The sequence below is a fragment of the Scyliorhinus torazame genome, chromosome 10 (genome assembly GCF_047496885.1).
Source record: "Scyliorhinus torazame isolate Kashiwa2021f chromosome 10, sScyTor2.1, whole genome shotgun sequence".
Lineage (NCBI taxonomy): Eukaryota > Metazoa > Chordata > Chondrichthyes > Carcharhiniformes > Scyliorhinidae > Scyliorhinus > Scyliorhinus torazame.
In genome coordinates, this window is record NC_092716.1 from 67,211,715 (window position 1) to 67,224,822 (window position 13,108).

Here is a 13,108-nt window from a genome sequence, read left to right on the forward strand (position 1 = left end):
GGCTGCCCTGAGAGCATCAGCCAACGGAGAACTGGGAGAAGAGAAGCTGCTGAGAAGTTCAGATCTATTGGAATTGTTTTAGAGTACTGTTAAACTGGGTGAAGTCATTCTTGTATTTGAGCGAGTAAATATTTACTTTAATTTAAGATCATCACAATTGGTTGGAGACATCATTTTCTGGTTTCAGAACACTTCTTCATAATATATAAATTGCAAAAACCGTTTGGGCAGCTGTTTCAAGTTGCCCTTTGGGCAGCTCAGTGTTTACCATCAGCTGTGCCTTACCAAAAGGCAGCCAGAATAATGGATTATATAATTAGAGGCCAAGAGTACAAAAGCAAAGAAGTTATGATGAATCTTTAGAAAACACTGATTCGGCCTCAGCTGCAGAAGTGTGTCCAATTCTGGGCAACACACTTCAAGAAGGATGTGAAGGCTTCAAGGGAGGGTGGTGAAAAGATTTACGAGAAAGGTTCCAGGAATTAAGGACTTCAGTTATGAGGATAGGTTGGAGAAGTTGGGATTCTTCTCCTCAGAGAAGATTGAGTGGTGATTTGGTAGAGGTGTTCAAAACCATGTGGATTATAGACAGAGTAGATAGAGAGAAACTGTTCACTTTAGCAGAGGGGTTGAGAACCATAAGACATAAGTGAGAGGCAAATGAACCCAAGGCAATATGAGAAGATATTTTTTATGCCGTGATATGCAGTGAGTGGTTAGGATCTGGAGTGCATTGTCTGAGAGGACAATGGAGGCAGATTCAATTGCAGCTTTCAAAAAGGAATTGGATAAACAAATGAAGACTTTTAAAAAAAGGGTTATGGGGAAAAGGATCGAGGTGGGACTCGCTCTTGCACAGAACTGGCACAAATTGGGTGGGCTGAATGGTCTCCTTCCGTGCTACAGCTTACCTTGGATTCTACATTCAAAACTCCAGGTATCTGCCATGTAAATCTCATCACATTTACAGCAGTTTCAAAAATGTAGGAATGTTTCAGCTTTTCAAAGTCCAAATATTTAACAATGCATCAAAATAGCTTTTGCCGTGGTTACGCAAGAACCCACCCCAACCATCATACAACTTCTTTGAGCATCTATTACTTGCCTCTGAAGCTGTCGCAACAGTTGATACTGCAGTTCTTGAAAGGGCGTTTGATGTTCTTCAGCATGAAAAAAATAAAAAACAAAAATTAGCAAGAAATATGTCGGCTAAAATTCAATGCATAGCTATAGAATCATAGAAAAGCTACAGCACAGAAGGAGGCGATTTGGCCCATCTTGTCCTTGCCAGCTCGATGACACCCAGATGCTCTTTCTAATTCCACCATGAAGGTGCTTAGGTCAGGGAAATTTTAAATTTCTGATCAAAAGTATAAATATAAATTTATATCTAACCTTGAAACTCGAGGTCATAGATTTAAAATAATTGATAAAAGACCTACAGGGCAAATGTTGGGACGTGGAAAGGTAGTGAAAGCCAATTCCATAAACAATTTTAAAAAGCAGTTGGACAGGTACTTGAGGATAAGGAACTGCCAGCGTTATGGACAAAAAGCGGGATTACGGGATGAAGCTTGATTGGGCTTTCAAAGAGCCACCACAGACACTATAAGTTTCTATGATTCCATACATGACCTGGGAGAGACTTCATGTGGACAGTGGATGTGCAGTGAGGAAACAATCCATTTCCCAGCACTGCCATCCCTTATCTTAACAAAAGATCACCCACAAAAGGGTTCAAAATGCATCAACTACCTCTTCTCCATGAAAAACCTTATTTAACCTAAAACAATCACTGCTGAAATGTAAAACAGAAAATTTGGTTCATTACTAAGTACTCACCTTCTACTTTTATTAAAGGAGAAGCCATGTGTCTTTCTGGTGGCATTTCAAACCTCGCAGGAGATCGACTCCTTTCTTCCTCTTCCCGTTCACTAACAGAAGGCTCTTTCTCCCGCTTTTTCTTTTCATCCTAAAGGGAGCAGAAAACGTTTAGGTAACATTTTTCATGGATCTCTAATGATCAAAAATGAAGTTAGAAAAGTATTGAATGCGAAGGCGAAAAGAACTTGACAGGCCCGAATAACATGTGGGTAACATGTGAAGCTAACAATGCTCACCTATATTAAGGAGTAAAGCGGCTCCTGATGGGCATTTGAACACAGAAATCAGACTGTCCCAGCTGCCTAATTCTCCAGAAGCTTTGCTATAAGAGTGTCATGTCAAGACGTTCCACATTTAAATACATGGAGCGGGGTGAAGTTCCATCACTTAGCCATTAGATACCATCAAACATTTTAAAAAATAAATTTAGAGTACCCAATTATTTTTTATTAATAATAATAATCGCTTATTGTCACAAGTAGGCTTCAATGAAGTTACTGTGAAAAGCTCCAAGTGGCCACATTCCGGCACCTGTTCAGGGAGGCCGGTATGGGAATTGAACTCGCGCTGCTGGCATTGTTCTGCATTACAAGCCAGCTGTTTAGCCCACTGTGCTAAACCAGCCCCAATTAAGGGGCAATTTAGCATGGCCAATCCACCTAACCAGCACATCTTTGGGTTGTGGGGGTGAAACCCACGCAGACACGGGGAGAATGTGCAAACTCCACACGGACAGTGACCCAGGGCCGGGATTCAAACCCGGGTCCTCAGCGCTGTAGTCCCAGTGCTAACCAATGCGCCACGGTGCTGCCCAGATACCATCAAACATGACAGAAAAAGTTATGGTAGATTTTGTCCATTCAAGTGTAAGGTTATTTTTGATTGGCATGTTAAGCCTTGATTTGTGCTAAACCACCTCTGTAGGATTGAAATTTTACTTTGACAAATGTGGAGTGCTTTCCAGCAAATTTTAATTATTGCTAGAATTTTTAAAATGAAACACTTCTTTCTTTGAAATTTTCTTTCCATTTCTTTTATCTCGCTCTCCTAATCTCACCTTCATTTCCCTTTTTATCCGTGATTTTGGCATTGAATTAAATAAGTCTAACTTACACTTCCTGGTTTAGACTGTGTGTCTCTGTAAGGATTCTACAATCTGACTAGTTAAAGAGAAGAGTTGCTTCCCCTGTTCACACACGTAACACACCCCTGTAGAGGGCGCCACTCTGCTTTGGTTCTTGAATGAGTGCAAGCTTCAGTGCAAAAGCACACAGAAATTCTGTGGCCAAACATGAGCTACTTCTTGATTATACATAGCGACTAGATTCTTAAGAGTTAATAAGTTGGTTCTCCTGCTTCGGGCAATTCAAAGATGCACAGTATAATTTCAAGTTCTTAAGCCTTTAGGAGATGGGATGTGTTGGCACTCTCCCTGGTAGGCAGGGTGCAGTCCGTTAAGATGACAGTCCTCCCTAGGTTCCTGTTTGTGTTCCAGTGCCTGCCCATCCTCATCCCCAAGGCCTTTTTTAAGCGAGTAAGCAGGAGCATTATGGGGTTTGTATGGGCAAGTAAGACCCGAGGGTCAAGAGGCTGTTTCTGGAGCATAGTCGGGACAGGGGTGGGCTGGCGCTACCGAACCAGTGTAGTTACGACTGGGCAGCCAATGTGGCAATGATTCAGCAATGGGTAATGGAGGGAGAGGGGGCGGCGTGGAAAAGATTAGAGGCGGCGTCATGCGTGGGCACTCGCTTGGGAGTGTTGGTGACGGCACCTTTGCCGCTACCGCTGACACGGTACACCATGATCCCAGTGGTGGCGGCGACTCTGAGGATCTGGGGGCAGTGGAGACGGCACAGGGGCGAGTTGGGGGCCTCAATTTGGTCCCCAATACGGAATAATCATAGGTTTGCACCGGGCAGGATAGATGGCGGATTCCTGAGCTGGCATCGAACGGGAATGAAAAGGATGGGGGACCTATTTATCGACGGGACTTTTGCTGGCCTGGGGGCGCTGGAGGAGAAATTTGGGTTACCCCGGAAACGCTTTTAGGTACATGCAGGTGAGGGTGTTTGTGAGAAGGCAGGTAAGGGAATTTCTGCTGCTCCCGCATGGAGGATTCAGGACAGGGTGACCTCGGGTGTATGGGTGGGAGAGGGCAAGGTCTCGGCGATCTATCAGGAGTTGCAGGAGGCGGAGGAAGCCTCGGTGGAGGAGCTGAAGGGCAAGTGGGAGGAGGAGCTGGGTGGGGAACTGGATGAGGGTTTGTGGGCGGAGGCCCTGGGTAAGGTTAACTCCTCCTCGTCTTGCGCCAGACTGAGCCTGATCCAGTTCAAAGTGATTCACAGGGCACATATGACAGGGGCGAGGATGTGCAAGTTTTCTGGGGTGGAGGACAGATGCGCGAGGTGTTCAGGGACCCCAGCGAATCACGCCCATATGTTCTGGGCGTGCCCAGCGCGAGAGGGGCTCTGGAAGGGCTTTGCCAAGGCTATGTCCAATCGGGTAAAACCGAGCTGGGGGATAGCAATATACGGGGTATCAGATGAGCCGGGAGTACAGGAGCCGAAAGCGGCCGGAGTTCTGGCCTTTGCGTCCTTGGAGCCCGGAGGAGGATCCTACTAATGTGGAGGGATGCGAAACCCCCAAGCGTGGAGGCTTGGATTAATGACATGGCAGGGTTCATCAAGTTGGAGAGGATAAAGTTTGCCTTGCGAGGGTCTGTGCAGGGGTTCTCCAGGCGGTGGCAACCATTCCTAGACTTTCTCGCGGAACGTTAGGTTTCTCGCGGAACGTTAGGTTTCTCGCGGAACGTTAGGTTTCTCGCGGAACATATTTTAAAAAAAAATGTCAAGTTCTTATTTTGTTTTTATAATGTTCTCTATTTGCTTAAATTCTTTACGTTTGTTAACTCATACCTTTCTTCTTTTTCGTTCATCTGGAGTTGTGCGTTTCTCCTTTTCAGTTTTCTTTTTCTTTTTCTTCTTTTTCTCTTTGTGTTTTTCATGATCACATTTGTCTTCAATTAAACTGGATTCATGCCCCAAACTTGCTGTTGACAATTCTGTTATTTCACTTCCACCCACTTTAAGCACCAGCTTCAGGGGTTTATCGGTGTATTCTGCAAAGACAGAAGAATAGCTCGCTGTAGTGTCGAGCGTACTCATTGCCCACACGGAAGAGTCTCTCCACTTGGAAAGTTACCATTTGTCAGGCGAGTGAAAGGAATCAAATTAGAAGAGTTGATTCTTCAAAACATCAACATTTCAAGGTAGGCAGACATTTACTCACCTTTTTCAATGAACTAGTTGTTTAGCACATCAGGAAAAACACAGCTACTTGTGATCTAGAGTTGATTAACAAATTGAAATTTTGCACAAGGACACATTAGCAGACAGACTGATGATAGTTGCAGTATAAGACCATCTGGAAACCTGAGCTACTTTCAAAACAACATTTCTGTTCTGAGTGATTTCAAATCAACGGTGACATTTTGCACTGTAATAATGTTCAGAGGGACCAATCCTGCGTAACCCCGAACCCCCCTCAGGATCTGGGAGAATCAACAAACTCAACTGATTTATTTTAAATTAAGTGCAAAGTCAATGCGCGACTGAATTGCATCAAAGAAAAAGATTTTCAGCTTTCTCCATCATATCAAACAGTTTAAAACACTGTTCAGTCAGACTTTGGGAGATTGAGGAAAGAAATTAACCTCGCTGCAAAGCAGGATAAACTAACCTCAAGCTGCTGATACCTAGCTATCAAACGGCGGATCAGTAACGTGGCCACGAGTTTCCACTTTTGCTACAACCAGTGATCCGGAGTAAATTGAGTTGCTTTTGAGAATTGTCTATTTTCCTCAAGTTTTACTAAAATTGATTTGCGTATCGCCACTTGTAAACTCGGCATCAAGTATTCTTTGAAACGCTTTAAAAATAAATGACTTGCATTTATATTGTGCTTTTCATGACCGCTGGTCTTTCTCAAAAGCTTTGCGGCAGTGGATGAAGTACTTTTTGAAACGTTACAATGTAGGAAACGCAGTCAATTTGCGCACAGGAAATTCCCACAAACAGCAATGAGAAAACCGCCAGATAATTGTTTTTGTGCTACTGAGCGATGGGTAAATATTGTCCAGGACACAGGAAGATAAAATCTCCTGGCTCTTCTTCAATATGGGGCTGAGGGCATTTTTGACAACCACCCGAGTAGGCAGATGGGTTTAATGTCTCATTTGAAGGACGGCCCCTCCGACAGCACAATGCTGCCTCAGTACTGAAGCGTCAGCCCTGATACAGCTGAAAAATGGGCTTATCGGAAAAATAATAATCAGAGCATCTAGTGCACCACCTGCGGGTAACCTGATTTTGGAAATGACTAAGAAAAACTCTGTAGAACTATTTGCTCGTTGCACTGGAGCACAGTTTTAATTTTTAAAAATTCATATGAAAAGCTTTTCAAATTTGGCCACATGTGTCCCTGTGCCTATAAATAGCTTACTTTTAAGAGGCTCTTTGAAATGGGCGCAATTATTGGAATCTCAGGATTGGTGATGAGTTTAATCTGGGGATGTGGGTTGTTTCTGGACATGGACAGTTTCCAGTGCACTGTTTTTTCAAACAGGCACAATAGATTGTGGAAACTCAATTTGCTCGGTTTGTAACTTTCACTAAAATCCTCAATCTCCTGCCCTGCTTTGTCTGATTCCTGGCAGCTGAGTGGGAATCCTACCCGCCTTGTGTTTAGAGAGTGACTTTAATGAAACAAAAGCCCCTGGGTGTTTTAGGGAGAGGTAGGAAAATTTCAGCAAAATGAACTAAAGTGCAGATGCTGAATCATTGCGAGTCAGTAGGTCAGTCAGTAAAACGGGCTTTGAGAAGGTCGAAAGAGAAATGCAACAGGGAAACGAAGCAAGGAAACTCCAGATAATAGAGCTGAGGCAGTTGCAGGTTCTGAAGGGAGAGCAAATGTACAAAGGGGCCAGGGTCAGAGGAGGCTGGAAAACAGCCGGAGATGGAGTGGGACAAGGTCACAAGAGGAACTTGAGAATGAGGATTTTTAAGTTTAGTACATTGGGGGACTTCAAATTATTGCAAGTCCATGAAGATGGAACGATGGGCGAGCTGGACTTTAAAGCATGCTCGGATACAGGCGCCGACATTTTGAACAAACTGGCATTCATGAACAGTAAGCATTTCTAAAGCACTACCAAGGTTAAAAACGTAGCCTCCCAAGGCACTTTGCAGAGATGTGATCAGACTAAAATGGAGGCTAGGACAAAGAAGCAATGCTCACTCCCTTGGTTAAAGAGCTGGGTTAAGTAGGCCCTCAAAGGAGGGGGAGGGAAGTGGAGGGATTCAGGGAAGGAACTACAGAACATGGGCCTAAACAACTAAACCATTGGTAAGGATGGCTGGATATTGGGGGGAGGGCAGGGGGGTGGTAAGGTGCTGGAGAAGGCTACAGAGAGCAAGGAATGAGACCGGAAAGAAATTTAAACACTAGGATCTTGACACTGAGGTGTTGGGGGGTGAGAGCAAATGCAAGGATGAGAATAATTAGTGAACGGGAATTGGTACAGGATAAAGTACAATTAGCAGAGTTTTGGATGAGTGGAGGTTTATGCAGGATGGAGTATGGGGGGCTGGGTTGGAGAGCAATGCAGCAATCACATCTGGAGATGATAGAGATATGGATGAGGGATTCTGCGATTATGCAGCAGCTGACCTGGCAGGGACAGAGGCAAGCAATATCATTGAGCTGAGAATGGGCAGAGTTTGTGAGAGGAGAAGGCGAGGATAATGGATCAGAAGCTCAGCTCAGGGTTGAATACAACTCTGAGTGCAAACACTCAGAATCAGCCTGAAACAGTGACCGGAGAGAAGAACATAATTAGTGATGAGGATATGGAGGTTGTGACATGGGCCATTTGTATTACCATCATCAAGTTGAGAAAATGACTCACCGAAAACTAGATATTAGTCAAGCATTCCGACAACAGAGAGGCAATACTTGGGTTAGAAAGAGATGGTGGGAAGGTACAAATGGGTGCTGTCAGCAAAAGCTTGTGGAAAATGACCTATTGTCTGAGATGGAGGATGAAGCATTGGCAAGGGAACATTTTGAAGTAGTGGGTCGTACAGGATTGGAAGAAGAGTGGATGATATTATGGAGCTGAAAGTAGGAAGTCTTGATGACGGATCTGATGGCGTCGGGAAGTTCAGATGCGGATTTAACAAAACATCAAGGTTCCACACGATCTGGGTCAGCCCGGGTTGGTGGCCAGGGACAGTGGGTAGGGTTTGTTATGGGGAGATGTAGGATTCTATTGTCCTGATGTTCAGTTGGAGGCAGCTTTGACTCAACCACAACTTGGTGTCAGATAATGGGTATAATAATAATAATAATAATAATAATAATAATAATAATAATCGCTTATCGTCACAAGTAGGCTTCAATGAAGTTACTGTGATAAAACTCTAGTCGCCACTTTCCAGCGCCTGTTCGGGGAGGCCGGTACGGGAATGCCTCCAGCATTTAGGGGGGTAGTAGAGAGATAAAGTTGGGTGTTAGTGGTACACATTTAAAAACTGACCTGGTTTCTGTGCTGTGACCGAGGTGTAGATGAGGAAGAAGAGGGGAACGTCGATAGATCCTTAGGGAATTCCCAAGATGATGGTGTTAGAGTTGAAAATAAGCTTTAGCTGGCAATGTGCTAACTGCATTTAGACAGGAAAGTGTAACACCTCAAGAGGATAGTCTAAATTACACAACGGAAGAGAGGCAATGAATGATGATGGCATGATCATGCATATCAAATTCTGTGCAGAGGTCAACAAAACAAAGTGGGATGATGCATTGTGACTTTGGCCATAAAGATCTTGGTCTTATGACCTGGGTAGAAGTCAGGCTGCGTGGATTTCGACAGAGTGTTTGGGAGAAGCAAGCTTAAAGCTAGAGGTCAATAACATATCTGATAAACTTAGAGGGAAGAGGGAAGCTTGAGATGGAGCAGAAGTCAGCTCCTGGTAGTGATTCAATGATCACAAAAATATATAGGCAAGAAATAATCTGTAAATTTTTTTTATTGCTCAATAAGTAAACAAGGGTGACCAATGTGCTGTGCCAGATTGATAGGCTATATGCCGAAACCAACACTTCAACAATTGCAGCTTGCACATCGGCCCTTTAACGAATTAAAAGATTCCAAGGAGGTCACTTAGATAAGGATGACAATGCAAAATTTGAACCAGCAGCTATTGTTGGTCAGCGAGCACAAAGAGGATGGATGAAGAGGATTTGGCGTGAGTTAAGAGAAGGGCAGAAAAGCTTTGCAGGTGGAAGATGACAGACCGGTCACATCACTGGAATTGTCGAGTCTGGAGGTAACATTAGCATGGATGAGAGTTTCAACAGCAGATGGGCTGAGGCAGGAGTGGAGACATTGATAAATATTGGTCTTGGTAAAGAGAACGATTTGAGGTTGGAATATCAGCTCAGGGGCAAATACGTCACTGAATTTACAACTAGCCTGGTTCAGCTTCAGACAATGTACATGGAGGTCTTTCTTCAAAAAATGAGGAATTTAATAAACCGTTTTCATGTCTTTGTGGAGCCAAGATCATTCTAATTAAAATGTTGTACACATGTAACTGACTTTCCCAAGTTTTCTTTAGAGCTACATAATTGTTCCAGTTGCACAGCTTTTTAAAAATATCCTGGAAACCACAGGATATTTGCCACTCAACCTGTATACAGGATAACCTGTATGAGGTTTGTAGAATTTTAGAGTATGAGGACCACTGCTTAACGGAGTATATACTGTCTGACTTTATTGAGTTGTTGTATTACTTAGACACAAGACATCTTATAGCTGTGTAAGCTCTGACTCAGTGGTAGTACTCGCCTCTTAGTCACAAGGATCTGGGTCCACGTCGCACTCCAGGGTGTGAGCACAAAAGTCAAGGCTGGCACTCCAGAGCAGTTTTGAGGGAGTGCTGCACCAATGAAGGTGCTGTCTTTTAAACTGAGGGCCCATTTGCCCCCTCAGGTCGACGTAACAGATCCCATGGAACAGTGGAGTTATCCCCGGTGTCCTGGCCAATTATTATCCCTTGATCAACATCCCAAAAGCAAATTGTCTGGTCATTATCATGTATCTGTTTGTGGGAGCTTGCTTTGCACAAATTGGTTGCTGGGCTTCCGACATTACAACAGTGGAGACAGTACAAAAGTATTTGAAACAGAAACAGAAAATACTGGACAATCACAGCAGGTCTGACAGGCATCTGTGGGGAGAGAAGGGAGCTGATGTTTTGAGTCTGGATGACTGCTTGTCAAAGCTTCATACTTCAAAAGTATTTAATTGGCTGTAGAGCGCTTTGAGAGGTCTGGTGGTTCTGAAAGAACATAGAACAGTACAGCACAGAACAGGCCCTACGGCCCTCGATGTTGTGCCGAGCTTTGTCCGCAACCAAGATCAAGCTATCCCACTCGGTCATTCTGGTGTGCTCCATCTGCCTATCCAATAACCGCTTGAAAGTTCCAAAAGTATTCGACTCCACTATCACAGCAGGCAGTCCATTCCACACCCTAACCACTCTCTGAGTAAAGAACCTACCTCGGACATCCCTCCTATATCTCCCACCCCAAACCTTATAATTATGCCACCTTGTAACAGCTACATCCACCTCAGGAAATAGTCTCTGACCATCCACTCTATCTATCCCCCTCATCATCTTATAAACCTCTATTAAGTCGCCTCTCATCCTCCTTTGCTCCAATGAGAAAAGCCCTAGCTCCCTCAACCTTTCCTCATAAGACCTACCCTCTAATCCAGGCAGCATCCGGGTAAATCTTCTTTGCACCCTTTCCAATGTTTCCACATCCTTCCTATAACGAGGTGACCAGAACTGCACACAATACTCCAAATGTACTCACCAGGGTCCTGTACAGTTGCAACATAGTCCCACGGCTCTTAAACTCAAGCCCCCTTTAATAAACGCTAACTCACTATAGGCCTTCTTCACGGCTCTATCCACTTGAGTGGCAGCCTTCAGAGATCTGTGGACATGAACCCCAAGATCTCTCTGTTCCTCCACATTCCTCAGAACCCTGCCGTTGAGCCTGTAATCCACATTCAAATTTGTCCTACCAAAATGAATCACCTCGCACCTATCAGGGTTAAACTCCATCTGCCATTTTTCGGCCCAGCTCTGCATCCTATCAATGTCTCTTTGCAGCCTACAACAGCCCTCCACCTCATTAACTACTCCACCAATCTTGGTGTCATCAGCAAATTTACTGACCCACCCTTCAGCCCCCTCCTCCAAGTCATTGATAAAAATCACAAATAGCAGAGGACCCAGCACTGATCCCTGTGGTACACTGCTGGTAACTGGTCTCCAGTCTGAACATTTTCCATCCACCACCACCCTCTGCCTTCTATGTGATAGCGTTGAATCAGTACTCAACACCGACAACTGCCAATCTCCAGACGCAATTCTGCAACTCATCCGCTTCATTCTGGATCACAACATCTTCACCTTCGACAACAAGTTCTTCATCCAGACGCACGGAACAGCCATGGGGACCAAATTCGCACCCCAATACGCCAACATCTTCATGCACAAGTTTGAACACAAGACCTACTCACCGCACAGGACCTTCAACCGACGTTATACACCAGATACATCGATGACATTTTTTTCCTTTGGACCCAGGGCGAAGAATCACTGAAACGACTGCACGATGACATCAATAAGTTCCATCCAACCATCAGACTCACCATGGACTACTCTCCAAAATCAGTTGCATTCTTGGACACACTCGTCTCCATCAAGGACGGTCACCTCAGCACTTCGCTTTACCGCAAACCCACGGATAACCTCACGATGCTCCACTTCTCCAGTTTCCACCCTAAACACATTAAAGATGCCATCCCCTATGGACAAGCTCGCCGTATACACAGGATCTGCTCAGACGAGGAGGAGCGTAACAGACATCTACAGACGTTGAACGATTCCCTCGTACGAACGGGATATGGCGCTCGCCTCATCGATCGACAGTTCCAACGCGCCACAGCAATAAGCCGCACCGACCTCCTCAGAAGACAAACATGGGACACAACCGACAGAATACCCTTCGTCATCCAGTACTTTCCCAGAGCGGAGAAACTACAACATCTTCTTCACAGCCTTCAACATGTCATCGATGAAGATGAACATCTTGCCAAGGTCATCCCCACTACTTGCCTTCAAACAACCGCGCAACCGCAAACAAACCACTGTTTGCAGCAAACTACCCAGCCTTCAGAACAGTGACCACAACCCCACACAACCCTGCCATGGCAATTTCTGCAAGACGTGCCAGATCATCGACATGGATACCACCATTATACACGAGAACACCACCCATCAGGTACGTGGTACATACTCGTGCGACTCGGCCAACGTTGTCTACCTCATACGCTGCAGGAAAGGATGTCCCGAAGCGTGGTACGTTGGCGAGACCATGCAGACGCTGCGACAACGAATGAACGGACATCGCGCGACAATCACCAGGCAGGAATGTTCCCTTCCAGTCGGGGAACACTTCAGCAGTCAAGGGCATTCAGCCTCTGATCTCCGGGTAAGCGTTCTCCAAGGCGGCCTTCAGGACGCGTGACAACGCAGAGTCGCCGAGCAGAAGCTTATAGCCAAGTTCCGCACACATGAGTGCGGCCTCAACTGGGACCTGGGATTCATGTCGCATTACATTCATCCCCCACCATCTGGCCTGCAAAATCCTACCAACTGTCCTGGCTTGACACAATTCACACCTCTTTAACCTGGGGTTACCCCATCTCTGGATCTGTAAAGATTTAATCACCTGCTAATGCTCGCATTCCAAGCATTGTCTGGCATCTTTGAATCTGTCTATATATATGTTTCTGGAACATACCTCTTCATTCACCTGAGGAAGGAGCAGCGCTCTGAAAGCTAGTGACATCGAAACAAACCTGTTGGACTTTAACCTGGTGTTGTAAGACTTCTTACTGTGCTCACCCCAGTCCAATGCCGGCATCTCCACATCACTTCTATGTGATAGCCAGTTACTTATCCAATTGTCCAAATTTCCCTCTATCCCACACCTCCTTACTTTCTTCATGAGCCGACCATGGGGAATCTTATCAAATGCCTTACTGAAATCCATGTATACGACATCAACTGCTCTACCTTCATCT

At 45.0% G+C, this 13,108-nt stretch overlaps 1 protein-coding gene across 1 annotated transcript in view; it reads right to left on the minus strand.

Annotated features, from left to right (window-relative positions):
- Positions 1-13,108, minus strand: part of brd7 (bromodomain containing 7) — a 54,158-nt gene that overhangs the window by 37,501 nt on the left and 3,549 nt on the right. The window contains exons 2-4 of the mRNA XM_072518227.1: positions 4,800-5,002; positions 1,843-1,972; positions 1,106-1,160 (exon numbers count right to left, since the gene is read on the minus strand). Coding sequence (XP_072374328.1) covers positions 1,106-1,160; positions 1,843-1,972; positions 4,800-5,002 — 388 coding nt within the window. The remainder of the gene's footprint in view (positions 1-1,105; positions 1,161-1,842; positions 1,973-4,799; positions 5,003-13,108) is intronic.